A 15,552-nucleotide genomic window follows, 5' to 3' on the forward strand; every position below is an offset into this window, starting at 1 on the left:
TGGCTTGGGTTGTGATCCTGGGGTCCTGGGATTGAGCCCTCCATCAGGCTCTCCACTCAGCAGGGAGCCTGCTTCCCTCTCCTCCCTGCCTGCCTCTCTGCCTACTTGTGACCTCTGACTGTCAAATAAATAGATAAAAATCTTAACAACAACAACAACAAAAAGAATGCCTATGTTAGCCTGTGGTCTTAAGATCTGACCTTCAAATAATAGACCGTGTTGGGAGGTTGAAAGGCTTCGATAAATAGATACAAGAGCATGGAACTGACTGATACTCATATTCAGATTATTATGGCTGAAATGTATCACATCTGTGGGACAAGAAACAAATTTATACACGATGCCATCTTTGAATGAATGTAGAGTGCTCTACAACATCTACTACAAACTTCAGGACACCAGTGCTTCAGTAAAGTTCGAGAACTATCATCCTAAGCTATCTGTGTTTTTCAGGATCCCAATTCTCCTTCCATCCATCCATCACTGTTAATACTCATAGCCCCTCAATGATCATTTCATCTTATCCCTATTTCTATAATTATACTCCCCAGCCTTACAATTAAACAACTACCCTTCCACAGATAACTTCACATTATATGTCTCTAATTCTAACCTCACTTGCAAACTTCAGATTCACTTTCCCAATTTCACTGATACATGCTTTACATCTGGATGATATGCACTTCCTATGTTAATGTCTAGAACTATCATTTTGTGCCATTACAATATGTTCTTTGCCTTGTATCTTGTCAGTTAAATATAAATAAGCCTTTTCTTCCCCAGACATGCAAATCCTTAGCATGAACTCCTTGCTATCACCAGTTTTCAAATTCTGTATTCAACCTCTAGTGTTTCTCTTAGAACCATCTCTTTTCTAGTCTTACTGCCACCATACTGGTTATTAATTTGCCAAACTACTAAAATAATCTTATTGCATTGGACTTCTGTGTTCAGAGTAAGACTTTTATTTTATTTTACTTTATTTATTTTTATTATTATTTTTACAGTAAGGCTTTTAAAGCATAGCTCTGATCAAGTCTCCATACAATATTCTTCTCCAAAGTCTATAATGGTGGGTTTGAAATTTCAGTATGGATCAGAATCACCTGAAGTGCTAGTTAAAATACAGACTGTTCATTCACTAAGTCTGGGATGGAGACTGAAAAACCTCATTTTCAACAAATTCCCTAATGACACTGATGCTGAAAACAATCATCAAAATGTTAACAGTAGTATTCTAAGAAGGTGGGGTTACAAGAAATATTTTTTGTTTTGTTTTATAATTTTTCAACAATGGGTATTACAAAAAATACTGTTTCTAGAAAAGGTACAAAGATGTATAAGTTCAAAAGCAACAAAAGGAAATCCTTGGCATACCCTTGACATATACCTAATTTTTCAAAACTAAAAATAATTAAAAAAAAAAAACATCAAACCAAATTAAAAGGCCATGTAAACTTGGACATCCAACAATAAAAATCAATTAAACTTATAGCATTGGCCATATAATGGAATACTATGCAACTGTAATATAACCAAATATTTAATGATATGAAAAGATTATGACAATATATTAAATTTCTAAATCCCATCAAATGCATGCCTGCACAGAATGGGCAGAGAGAAAAATATGTACATTGTCACAGGTAACCTCTGATTTAAAAAGAATTGAAAAAAAGAATTTTTAATGGGTGACTTAGTATCTTTTTATTTGCCCCTATTTCCCAATTTTTAAAAATATTAAATATGCACAACTTGTAATAAGGGTTTTTAAAAAAAGTCTCTATACATATTGTTAGAAATCTATTGATAAAAGTTGTAACCATAATGGTAAATAATATTATTGAAATTTAAGGTTTAAAAAAAATTTTTTTAAGACTTTCAGTTAGTTTGGCATGTTTGTGAATTTCATATAAATGGAAAAACATAACATGTAGTCTTTTGTATCCCATGTTTTTTGCTCAACAAATATGAGATACATCCATGCTACTGTATGTTATCAGTTAATTGTTTTTAATGCTGTGTAGTAGTCCACTGTATGACTATGCCTCAACTGATTTATCCTTTATCCACTTGATGGACATTTTGGTTGTCAGATGATAGAGGCTATTATAAAGAATGCTACTATGTACAATCTCGCACATATCTTTTAGTAAATATATGTATTCACTTCTCTTGAGTACATATCCGGGAGTTCCAATGCTAAGTCAAGGATTTAACTCTAAAAGAAAACTGCCTGTTTTCCAACATGACTGTACTATTTTATACTCCTACCAGCAATGTATGAGCATCCTCATGTTCCACAGCTGACATCATCAGTCTTTTAAATTTTAGTGATTTGAGTAAAGAGAAATATCATTTGTACTTCCCTGATGTTGAAGGATATAGAATCCCTTTTATGTTTACTGGCCATTTGTCTCCCTTTTTGAATTGTCTTTATAAGCTTTTGGCCATATTTTAAAAACTGGACCTTCTCTGGTTATTGGTTTACAAAAACCCTTTAGATATTCTGTATTGAGATCTTTGCTGGATATGTATTGTAAATATTTTCTTCCAGTCTATGACTTGCTTTTTCATTTTCATGATAAAGTCCTCTGAAAAGATTTTAATTTAAATTTAGCTTTTAATTTGACGAAGCCCATTTTGTATCTTTTTTCTTTTATGTTTAGTCCTTTATGTGTCCTAAGAAATCTTGCCTACCCCAAGGTCACAAAGATGTTATCTTGTATCTTCTTTTAAAAGCATTACAAAAGGTCTTGGTTTTAATGTATCAATTTTTTTCTTTTTTTTTTTAAATTATTTATTTCTTTGACAGAGAGAGAGATCACAAGTAGGCAGAGAGGCAGGCATAGAGAGGGGGGAAGCAGGCTCCCCGCCAAGCAGAGAGCCCGATGCAGGGCTCGATCCCAGGACCCTGAGACCATGACCTACGTGGAAGGCAGAGGCTTAACCCACTAAGCCACCCAGGTGCCCTCAATTTTTTCTTTTATGTTTAGTGCTTTGTCATCTGTTTAAGAAATTTTTGCCTACTCTAAAAACATGAAGCTGTTCCCTGTTTCCTTCTGGAAGCCACTATTTTGTCTTTCACACTTATGTCTATAATCCATCTTGAATTAATTTTTGCATATATTATGAGGTAGGGATCTGAGCTCCTTTTTTTCTTTTTCTTTATGCAAATATTTAACTGCCCCTGTACCATTTACTGAAAAGACTACCCTTTCCCCACCGAAATGCAGGGATGCCTTGGTCATAAATAAACTAACCATCTAGGTGCAGCATTTTTCCACTCTATTTCTGCTAGTTGACTAGTCCAATCTATTATCACAGCCGCTATCTCTTGAAATATTAATTTTGCTCCATTTTCTTCCCCTGTCCCATGTGAGGCTTCAGATTTGCCCTATTTGCCTGTGTCCCCCATAACTCTTACATACTGTTTGTATATAATATTTATTTATTTTAGAGCCAGAGAGAGAAAGCACGCATGCGCACACAAACCCACCCCACCCAAGTGGTGGGGAGGTGCAAAGGGAGAGGGAGAATCTCAAGCAGACTTCCCATTGAGTGCAAGGCTCATCTCATCACCCTGTGATCATGACTGAGCCAAAAAGAAATCAAAAGTCAGATCCTTAACTAAGCTACTCAGGCGCCCCATACTGTTTTCATTCCCATTTTTTATCTTTCTGTGCTTCAGTTTGGATGTTTTCTATAGACTTTTTTTTTTTTACATATTCACTAATTTTTATCTTGTCACTAGTTTATTAATTCTGTGTTTACAAGTCCATCTAATAGGTTATTGGTAAAACTATTCACCAGTTTTAGACTATTATAGGCTATAATTCTTTGCCTACCTTTTCTGGATTTTCATCTATTTTATTCACATCTTTTCTTTTTTCAAGACATATATAATAACTACAATAAAATTTTTGCTAATTCCAATATCTGGATTACCCTTGGATTTGCTTCTATTAGCTATTTGTTTTCTTAATGATCACTCATTTTCCCGTTTCATGCATTTCTTGAAAATTTCAGCTGTATGCCAATCATTATGTATACAGAACAAGACAGACTTAAAGACATATTTTCCTTTAGAGTTTGCCCTTTCCACCACTGGGGTCTTATGTCCTCCAACCAATCAGGAACTAAAAATGGGCTGCAGGTGTAGTTTAAGCAAAATTCACACTTGATTTGACTTGCCAAGTTCCATGAATGTGTCTCTCCTCTAAATTTAGACTGAAAATGATACAGGTTCCTGTCTTCTCAGCCCTTAACCTACTACCCTATACATCCCTCAAATCTGGTATTTATCTTGAAAGGAAAAACAGGCCCCTTCCCTCTGGTCCATGTCTCTCAAGCACTGCAAGACTACAAAATGTTTCACTCAGCCTTATTCTCAGGTGGTGCCTGACTCCTTAGACCCTAAAATTTCTGTCGTGTGGAGGTAGAGGGCTTGGGTCTTTAACGTCCTGCTCCACAAAGTTAAAAATTTGGCAAGTATCTTGAGGATACCTCTTGTGTGAAAGTAATGGGTCTTTCCCATGGCAGGACTTTGCCTTTAACATTTAGCTTTCCCAGTTCTGTTGCTAGCATCCTTCACAAGACTCAACCAATGTTCCATGGAAAAACTAGCCATGCATTTGGAGTTTCTCTAAATGTCAATACTTCACATCTGGCCACATGTTTGTCAACCTGCATGTTTGAAACCTGCAATGGTTTCCTTCCTCCAGTGGAGTCGTGCTTGTGCCAGCAATGAACAGCAGCCTGTGCTCAGAATTAATAAATACCCCGGGGAAGAAAATCTGCAGTGTCAGTTATTCTAGAAAGGGCTCTTTCCTCTTATGAATTTTAGTTAATACAGTCCTTGATGACTCCACAGTTCTGTTCTCCAAGGTCTTTTAAAGTATGATTTTTGTATTTTATCTAGTGTTTTTTAGTTGTTGCAGTAGGAGAAATTGCCTGAGGCTGAGGATTGCATACAATCTAAAAGAAGTAGTCCTTAATTTCAAAGAGTTTTTAAAAAGAAAAATGCAACACAACTGCAAAGTAATTCCAAATAAAATATTTTTAAACATACTTAGAGAAACAGCAGCTTTTAACGTTAATATGTAATTTTGAAGGAGAGAATATTCACTTGTATTTATACCACCTGGAAGTTTGGATTTTAAAAATTATTTATATAACTACACATTATTTTTTTTAATATTTTGAGAGTCTAGAAACATTAAAGGATTATTTATTAGAGATGAAATGTTCTGTGGAGATAACAGTGAAAAGAAAATATCATTGAGCAGTTGTCTCATTTCAAGGAGGCTGCTACTTGATCCACTTCTGTTTTTGTCATTACATCAGTTATAGATTCTTTTCATTACCAAATACAAGTATATTTGATAATTATATCTTCGAAATAAATTATGAAATGTGTCCATCTGAGTTTTTATTTCTGTTTTCTTCTTACACTCTGAAAATAAGATATTCTACATGTATATGATTTTGCAGTTATGGAACAATTTATAAAACTTCATTGTCAAAAATACAACAAAGACATAAGTGGTTCATTAATAATTTATCTACAGATAATTTTTTTAATACCACAATCTTTCAGTTTAAATGATTAACATCTATACATGACCATATTTATCTTATTGCTATGCTCAGCATTTTAAAGTAAATCAAGTTGAGTTCTAGCCCTCGAATTAAAAGTACAGTATGTAATTCCTTTTAGATTTAGCTACAGCTTCTGCATTTATCTAATTCTGGGTCATTTAACTTCCATTAAATCTCTATTTTATTTTACTACAGTTTTACCACAAAAAATGTCAAATATAAACATAAGTATAGAGAATATTATAGCAATCTTCCACGTATCCTCACATCCCACCATAGTAATGATCGACTCATGATCTTGTTTCATCTATATTCATACCCACTTCCTCTATTCTCTTCCCTGACTCAAATTCATTTGGGAATAAATCTCAGACATCATATTACTTCATCCATAAAGAATTCAGATATATATTTAAACAGGGATTCTTTCTAACCACAACTGCAATGCCGTCACTAGACCTAAAAAAATTAACATTTCCTTTATGTTTTCAAATACATAGCCAGGGTACACATTTCCCTAATTAGTTGTACACATATTTCCCTGTCACACACACAAAATATTTTATAGTTTATTTTTATCAATGCCTTGTAATCAACAGCAAAACGGTATTCTTTTTTGCCACTAGATGGTACTACTGCATAAATTTCAGAAATCCTTAAATTACCCAGTTGAAGGGGACCCTCCTTGCCTTTCTTTGGGGTAAACAGGTTAATGAGCAGGAAATAGGATTTAAGATTATATGATGTATTCCAAAGAAAAATAAGTGATTTTGTATAAATAACCACTGGTTTGGATTAACTTTAATCCAATGTGGGAACTGCCAATGTTTCCAAGTACCTTTTCCAAATCAAGATTCTTTTTTTTTTTTTTTTTTAAGATTTTTAATTTATTTGACAGAGAGATCACAAGCAGGCAGAGAGGCAGACAGAGAGAGAGAGGGAAGCAGGCTCCCCGCTGTGCAGAGAGCCCGATGCGGGGCTCGATCCCAGAACCCTGAGATCACGACCCGAGCCGAAGGCAGAGGCCTAACCCACTGACCTACCCAGGCGCCCCTCCAAATCAATATTCTAAGACAAAACAAATGGTCTGGTTCCCGCTTTTGGACAGCTTAAATCCTCTTAAGGAGAGATACACAAAAATTTTCATTATAAGGTGTAACTGCTATGAAACCTAAAGAAATAAGTGGATGGTTTTTCAAGGATGTCTGCAGAAGCACTTGCTGAGTAATTATCAATTCATGGTTGAATTCAGACATATCTTAAGTGCCAATATTCATGCTGTACAATATGATACACCACATGGATAAGTGGTCAACCTGATATTACACTGAAGAAATTTTAGGGTCTGACTTGTATTTTTACTCCAAGACATTCGTATTCAGCATGGAGATGGGTCTAAGGTAGGTTAAAATGTCTCCCCCCAAAATTTTGAATTTGCTCAAGTAGTTAAGCAAAAATTAAAAAGGGATCTCAAAATCATGCACTATGAAACATCTAGATAGGTCCACCAAGAGGAATTCTTTGCAAAATATACCTCCCAAAGTAGACAAAAGAGTAGTCCTGTTGGGAATTACACAAAATACAAAATTACATTTTGTATCTTTAAACTTTTAAAACCACATGCCATGTACAATAATTTTAGATATACTGTGTTGGTCAGTGTTAAAATAGCAAACTATTCTTTTTTAATATTAGATAACTGATTTGTCTGTTTTTAAGGTCACCCACAGTTGTAGTGAGAAAACATGTTTGCTTAAAGTCTACCTTATTTCCGAAAGGACTGGAGATAGGTATCTCTTGGAGATCTGTCCTCACTGAGGACAGTTTTTAACCACAGAAATAGGCAATTAGAGTAGAAAAGATTTATGGAAATTTTTATGGAAAGACAGAATAGTACATATGAGTAAAAGATTGAACTGTTATGATACTGACCACAAAGAGTAAAAGGAGAGCAAAAATAGCTCAGTGATGTACAGAAGCTTGAAGAATAAGAGAGACCTCAAAATGCATAGAAAAAGAACAAGAAGAAAATAGCAACGAATAAGGAAGAAGAGTAGTGAACAGACAGCAAAAACAGCATCAGGCACCCAGATGCTAAACAGCCAAGGGGCAGAACAACACAAAGCAGGAAGAATTTTTAAGAGGTTAACAGTTTTGTTGATGATCTCCAAATCTATAAAGTTAAGTTCAGTGAGAAGGGAATCTGCCTATGTAACTGGAAATTAAAACAGCAAAAATTTTAACCTCAATTATTCTGAAATTAGAACATATCTTCCCCACTGCAGACTGAATATGTTATACCTTTTCTTGGAGGTCATCACAACTTTTCAATGCTATTTGGCAAACTAATTTCAGGACAAAGCCATGGAAATCATCTAGGCTTGTGTGATGCTTATATTTTCCAAATAAGGCACCGTAAGTCCAGAAGGGTACCCAGAGGTGATACAGCTCGGTTTGTGGCAAAACAAGGAATAGAACCAGGTACTGACTTTCAGTTCTGGACTATTCCCAGTAGGGCATTCTGTTTTTCTTGTACTTAAGTGGAGACAAGATTTGGGAAAGTTGGGAGGAAGACTGTATTTAATAACTGAGATATATTCTAAAGTTGCGAAACTAGTTTCTATGAACTATGCAGAACGCCCAGCCTCAGTATAGTGATACTAAAGTTGGTCTCTTATTTTTAAGCTTAAAAATAACTAAGAACAAATTAACTAGCCACTGGGTTTTTACAATTATTTTCTTTCTATGATTCACTGGATTAATTTAATACATTTCGTTCAAAATATACACGCTAACTTTCGAAGAAAGAGTTTACATATTGCTGCTTAACTTAAAATACACTTTTAAGTAAGCGAAGTATCTAACCCCAACTTTACAGGAGGGAATACTGAATAAAAATGATAAACTACAATTAAAAGTCACAGTCTTGATACCTTCATATTAGATGCCTCAGTTTCCAGTTTTGTAAGATGATTGGAATTATCTTCTAGCTCTTGTCGAAGATTTGAGTTCTCCATCTTCAGTGCCTCAACTTGCTTTAACAACTGATCATATGAAGCTGCAGCCATCCTTGGCTACCCTTGGACCTATAAGGTTAAAAAGGATTTTGAAATTCACTACTAAAAATATCGTGGCTGCTTGTTTACAAAGAAAGGGATAAAGAAACAAAACTCTGGAGACATTTAATAACAATATTGTTCAAGCAGCACTGTCCTTCTAAGAGGATGAAACACTAGAGTCTTAGCTGAAGACAAGGAGAACTAAAATAGAAGAGACCCTCAGTCATGCTTGACTACATTTGCTTCTTCATGGGTGCATGAGATTTCTGTAAGGCTAGAATTTTTTTCAAGTTTTTAAAAATATTTTAACTGGTCTTATAGGTAAAACTTATGTAACGAAATGTAATCATTGATAAGAAGCTCATATTGGTAACATTACTTATAGATTTTGCTCAACAGTTACACAATTTTAAAGCCAGAATGAATTAATGAGATTGGGTATTACATTCTATCACTTTGTTAGAAAGCTAGTCTTAAATATCATCCATGGTAAAGTAGTTCTGAACTTCCAAGAAGGCCTCATTAAAAATGCAGCCTATAACAAAATGGATACAAAGGAGAGCATTAACTTGAGACTTCAATCTTTTTGATACGAAGATGATAAGAATTACTAATATAAAGTTCTATTACAGTTATTCAAAAAGATGAATAGGCCATGCTATAGCATATGTGGTCTTGAGACCCACTGTGCTCAGAACTGAGGCCAGAAGAGTCTTAAAGAAAATGGATGAGTTTAGAAGCAGAAATTATCAAAGAGATGTGAGGCAGAGTCTGGCAATTAATTACATCACTGTGAAAGAAGAGGGGAGAAAAGAAAGAGAAGATAGCTAGGTAGTAAGAGGTCCTTAGAATGAATTAGAGAATGCTAGTAGTTAGATTAAGACTAACCAATTTCAGAAGACCCAGATTCTCTTTTTAGTTTAATCCCAAACTCAATTTGGAATAAATACTAAAAAACATTACAGAAGTTTTTTTTTATAAATAATACTTAAAGATCTTGACATAAGAAAACTCTTCTGTAATAAAATCCACTACACAAAATAAGGCAGACAGGTCTAACACTACTGGCTGGTCACAACAGTATAAGAGCTTAGCAACTGGAAGAACTTTTAACAAGGGAAAATCAAAGGACTCAGGTCTAGCTACTTCTCCAATGAGTTAATGATAAATCTGATGCAACCCACTATCATCTGAGGAGGAAAGTGAGTGGAGGTGGGCAATCACTCACAAAAGTCTTTATGATTGAAAACAATGAGAACTAGATTTGTACTTAAACTAAATTAGGTCTCAAATTCAGGGTTGGTCATGGTTTACTTTCTCCCTTCATTTTAATTCATTTCACCGTTTGTAAAATGGTTATCTGCTACTGCACAAATATAATTTACAGGAATACTGTTAGAACTAAGGAAGAAAAGGCAGGCTGAAAAGTGCTATGTAAATATAAATTATGTTATAAAAATACACATGTAACATATCTTCCTTAGTAAGACCTAATATCAATCTATTGTTATAAGTTTCTGCCCTCTGACCAAGACACAAGAGGTAAAGAAGTAATTCAGCTACTTGAGAAGGACAGAGACATCTCAAAATGAAGGAGAAATTCATAGGTATGATCACTTATCCTTTTTAAGTCATCCCATTAACAAGCAGTTCTGAATATACACAACACATTATAAGGTATGTAACAGAAGTGGGGAATCTGACAGAATTTAATAATGAAAGTCCTGGAAAAAAAATTTTTTTTTTTAGATTTTATTTATTTATTTGACAGAGAGAGACACAGCGAGAGAGGGAACACAAGCAGGGGGAATGGGAGAAGGAGAAGCAGGCTTTACGTCGAGCAGGGAACCTGATTTGGGGCTCCATCCCAGGATGACCCGAGCCCAAAGCAGACCCTTAGGCTTGAAGACTAAGCCACCCAGGCGCCCCAAGCCCTGAAATTCTTTACTTCAAGTAAAATTTTAACAGGCAATTTTACACTAAAACAATAAGACAATATATAAGGTAATAACACAGAGAAAGAGGTATATACAGGTATGTTAAGATATGTAGGTTATCACCTTACACAATCACAAATGGGCAAAATGAGCAGAGACGAAGTACTCTTTATTGAGGGGGGAAAACCCAACCCTTCAAACTGACAAAACATATGAACATATGAACATTTTTTCTTCCCCCCTCCAGAATCACAAGCATTAAGTCATTTCTGCTCTAGAAAGCATGGTATTTCATATAATTTAATGAGAAAATGAAGATGTTTCATTGAGTAATACTTCCTTGTATACTTTAAAGATGTTGCAACCACCCTTCCCTAACTCAAAACTGCTTTATGCAAAATTCAAAAAATCATAAATTTACATTAGCCTTTTGTGCAATCATTAGAACTTCATGCAAGTCACTCAACATTAAAAAAATCAAAATTTAACGCATGAAATGGGGAAAACCTGAATCTTTCACTTCATTAGCACCATGCTCTAACCACCTGAGCTAACTGGCCAATCCTCAATCTTTCACTTTTTTTTTTTTTTTTTAAAGATTTTATTTATTTATTTGACAGAGAGAGATCACAAGTAGGCAGAGAGGCAGGCGGAGAGAGAGAGGAGGAAGCAGGCTCTCCGCTGAGCAAAGAGCCCGATGCGGGACTCGATCCCAGGACCCTGAGATCAGGACCTGAGCCGAAGGCAGCGGCTTAACCCACTGAGCCACCCAGGCACCCAATCTTTCACTTTTTAATAAGAGTATGGAAACATCCCAATTTGTTTTCCTGTAGGGTCAAGGTGTCCACTAAAGAGACCCTCACCCCATAAGAGTAGGGCAGGGGAGAAGAAAGCAAAGGGACTCTTATTTAGACCTTTATTCAAATGTTCACTGAAAAGCAAATTTACAAGTATCCTAAAAAATTAATGCAAGTAGGAAAAAAAGTTTTAGGCTGGCAAGAGAATATTGTTAGAATTAAATCTGGAGTAATCATTATTATCAATAATGTAAGAAGTTTGGGATCTTTTTTTTAAATTAGTGGAACTGTTTTTATTGTTTTGTTTTGATGGATTAAAAAATATGTATTTGCTAGCACTTTTAGATGGCAGTAAGAGGAAAATATCAACAGAAAGAGAGCAAAGAATCACAAGACTACTTCGTTCAACTGCATGCAAATAAATCTGAAAACATAAAAGTTTTCTAAAAAATGTAATTTATCAAAACCCCAAAGATATAGAAAATCCAAAATTTCCAATAAAAATCTATTAGAAAATTGACATGCTAATAGATCTTCACAGAAAAGAAAAAAAAAATGATTATGCCAAAGATGGTGAAAATATGTTCTGCAGAGTCAATGCCCACTCTTGTTGAGAACACTGAATTTAAAAGGACTCTTCTTTAATATGATCCATATCAGCTGGAAATACATGTGGAAACAGTAGATCTTTTCCTAAGGTCAGGGGAAGTCCATTTTTACCACTATTACTCATTACACTAGTCAGCACAATTAAAGAATGAAATTAGAAAGGAATACTATTGGCAGATGACATAATTATATACCTAGAATATCTGAAAAAATTAACTAAATATTACTATAATAAGATAATTGAGTAATTTAGTGAAGTCCAAAATATACAGAAATCTTTCCTTTATATACAAAGGAGATATCAGATAGAAGATGAAATGGAAGGACAGGTCCTATTTATAATTTTTAGAAGTATAAAACACTTAGGCATAAACTGAACAAAAAGAGTCCAAAACATATATGAGGAAAACTATAAACATATCTTGTTCATGTACCTAAAGATTTAGTAACATGAAGATGTCATTTCCCCAAGTTAATTCATAAAGTTTTGGTTTGGTTTTTTAAGATTTATTTATTTATTTATTTGACAGGGAGAAATCACAAGGAGGCAGAGAGGCAGGCGGGTGGGGGGCAGCGGCTGTGGAAAGCAGGCTCCCTGAGGAGCAGATGGCCTGCTGCAGGACTTGATCCCAAGTCTGTGAGATCACAACCCGAGCCAACAGAGGCCCAACCCCCTGAGCCACCCAGGCTCCCCAACGTTGTGTTGGTTTTGTTTTTGTTTTGAAGATTTTATTTACTTATTTTAGATAAAGACTGAGAGAGAGAGAGAGAGAGCATGAGCAGAGGGAGGAGAAGAAGGACAGGAGGAAACAGACTCCCCACTGAGCAGGGAGCTGAACTCTAGGATCACACCCAAGCTGAAGGCAGAGGCTTAACTACCTGAGCCATTCAAGGGCCCCTTCCTTTAAGTTTTTATTAGGAGTAGTTTCTAAATGCTTTTACAACACCTTTTGATATAACATAGATTTATGCAGTTTTTTCTTTTAATTTGTTGCTGTCAATTATAAGATTTTCTCATTTTGACCCATCCTCCTCCATTCTTGCAATAAAGCATAACTTGTTCACGTTTTATGATTTTACTAGTTTGTTCATTTTTCACATTTTACATAGAAGTATTTTTCTCTTTATTTCTTGATAATTTATAATTTCAATAGATTTCCTCTTTGGTTTGGGGGTACATGGAAGACCCTTCTTAATTATTAGGTATATAAGATGACTTCTGAGTCATTTTTTTAATTGCTACTAATTTCTTATTTATTAGACTGATTGGCAACTGCTGCCTACAAAACTGCTATTATCTGGAAAATTTTTTTAAGGTTTGTCTTGTAATCAAGAACATGATTAATTTTCATAAATATCCCAGTGGAATTTAAAAAAAGGAAAAAGTGTAAAAAGTTTTATCATTTAAATCCTCTATACATGTGCTTTTCTGTGTATTTGGTATGTGAAACTCAGAAAGCCTACCATTTATTGCATACTTACAATATGCTATGTAGTATAAGTGTCCCACATATATGCCATATATATATATATATATATATATATATATCTCATTTTTTCTTTAAAAGTGTGAGGCAGCAGGACGCCTGGGTGGCTCAGTGGGTTAAAGCCTCTGCCTTTGGCTCAGGTCATGATCCCAGGGTCCTGGGATCAAGCCCCGAGTCAGGCTCTCTGCTCAGCCGGGAGCCTGCTTCCCTCTCTCTCGGCCTACCTCTCTGCCTACTTGTGATCTCTGTCTGTCAAATAAATAAAATCTTAAAAAAAAAAAAAAAAAAAGTGAAGCAGTATCACTTACCATTTTAGAGTTAAGGAAGATGGGATTTCAAAATGCTAAATAACTTTCCTAAGAACACGAATCAAATTGCTAAGCCAGAATTCAAACTCCTACATGTTTCTAATGCTCCTGCTTTTAAAGACCATACAACATAACACTACCATTACGTGGCTTTCATGACCTGTTATACCTGATAAGCTTCTACCTTCCAAACTTAATTTCTATTAGGTCTCAATATAAAGTCCCTCCTCAAGTCCCTTATCACTATTCCGTACAGACTATTTTGTACTTTTGTTCACAATTCATCTTTTTGAATATCCCATCCTTTTCCACTGTGCTTTGCTAATGTATCTCCATCCTTTAAGGCCCAGTTCTGTTGCCTTATATAAAACCTTTCTGTCCCCTCCAGCCAATAATGAGCCTTCCTGCTGACTATACAGTAAATACTACAAAACCTGGCTTACCTGTTCTCTAATTATTCCATTTTACTTTAGTGAGTTTTATTTCTCTACCTCTAAGACAAGGTTTATTATTGAATTCTTAGCTTTTGTAATTCCCAAAATGCTTTATTCTGTGACAGCCACAAAAAGACAAATACATAAAAGAATAAACTGAAGCAGTGCTTTATCAGCCACAGGGGGCAAAGGAGAGAAAATGAGGGTACAAATTCAAAGAATGTCTAAGATGACTTTCCCATTAAAATAGTAAGATGATGGGGGCGCCTGGGTGGCTCAGTGGGTTAAGCCGCTGCCTTCGGCTCAGGTCATGATCTCAAAGTCCTGGGATCGAGCCCCACATCGGGCTCTCTGCTCAGCAGGGAGCCTGCTTCCTCCTCTCTCTCTGCCTGCCTCTCTGCCTGCTTGTGATCTCTGTCTGTCAAATAAATAGATAAAATCTAAAAAAAAAAAAAAAAAAAAAAAAAAAAAATAGTAAGATGATGGATTTCTCTCTGTGGCTATACAATTCAAATCAGTAAACATTTGAGAACTTACTATTCACAAGACATCATAGGCATATTATAAAGAGACTCTGTAGCATGAATTGTGTTCCCCAAAAAGATATGTTGAGTCATAGGTAGCTAATATCTCTGAAAAGTTACCTTCTTTGCAAACAGGAGCTTTATACATGTAATTAAGTTAAGATAAGGTCTTACTGGATTAGGGTGGGCCCTAAATCCAATGACTGGTATCATTAAAGGAAGGCTATGTAAAGAAATGGACACAGAGACCTAGGGAAAACACCATGTAACAATGGAGACAAAGACCGGAGAGTGAGAGCTGCAAGCAAAGGAATGCCAAAGATTGCCAGGAAACACCAAGAGCTCGGGAGAGAGCCAGGGAACAGATTCTCCCTCAGTGTTTCCAGAAGGAACCAACCTTAAGGAAATCTTGGTTTTGGGCTTTTAGCCTCCAGAACTAGATTTCCAAAGCTTTAAGCCACCAGTCTGTGGTACTCTATCACAAGTGCCTTACAAGACTAGGGGGAAAGATAAGTTGTCACATTCCTTATTCTCAAGTATCTTATTATCTAGCAAAGGACTAATATTCCAGTAGCAAGAGTACATTGGGTCAGTATACAAATATATCAGATGTTTGTGTCCCACCGAACATTCTCTTGGCTTCCTTTAACTCTAGTCATTGGTGCATCAATCAGCTCACTGCAGATGCAAACTAGTGGCACATTAGCTGCACCAAGTATCTTCTGCATTCTGTCCTAAAGATACTCCAGTATGGGTCCGCAACATTCATGCATGCACACCTATAAAAGAATGAACA

At 35.5% G+C, this 15,552-nt stretch overlaps 1 protein-coding gene across 9 annotated transcripts in view; it reads right to left on the minus strand.

Annotated features, from left to right (window-relative positions):
* Nucleotides 1-15,552, minus strand: part of APC (APC regulator of WNT signaling pathway) — a 133,687-nt gene that overhangs the window by 75,428 nt on the left and 42,707 nt on the right. For 4 of the 9 annotated variants that reach the window (XM_004761324.3, XM_004761321.3, XM_004761318.3 and 1 more), the window contains exon 2: nt 8,535-8,687. The exons of the other annotated variants lie outside the window; for them this stretch is intronic. In XM_004761324.3, coding sequence (XP_004761381.2) covers nt 8,535-8,669 — 135 coding nt within the window. In that variant the 5' untranslated portion in view covers nt 8,670-8,687. The remainder of the gene's footprint in view (nt 1-8,534; nt 8,688-15,552) is intronic. 9 annotated transcript variants of the gene reach the window in all.

The sequence above is a fragment of the Mustela putorius genome, unplaced genomic scaffold (assembly GCF_011764305.1).
Source record: "Mustela putorius furo isolate JIRA1106 unplaced genomic scaffold, ASM1176430v1.1 tig00001059_pilon_pilon_pilon, whole genome shotgun sequence".
Lineage (NCBI taxonomy): Eukaryota > Metazoa > Chordata > Mammalia > Carnivora > Mustelidae > Mustela > Mustela putorius.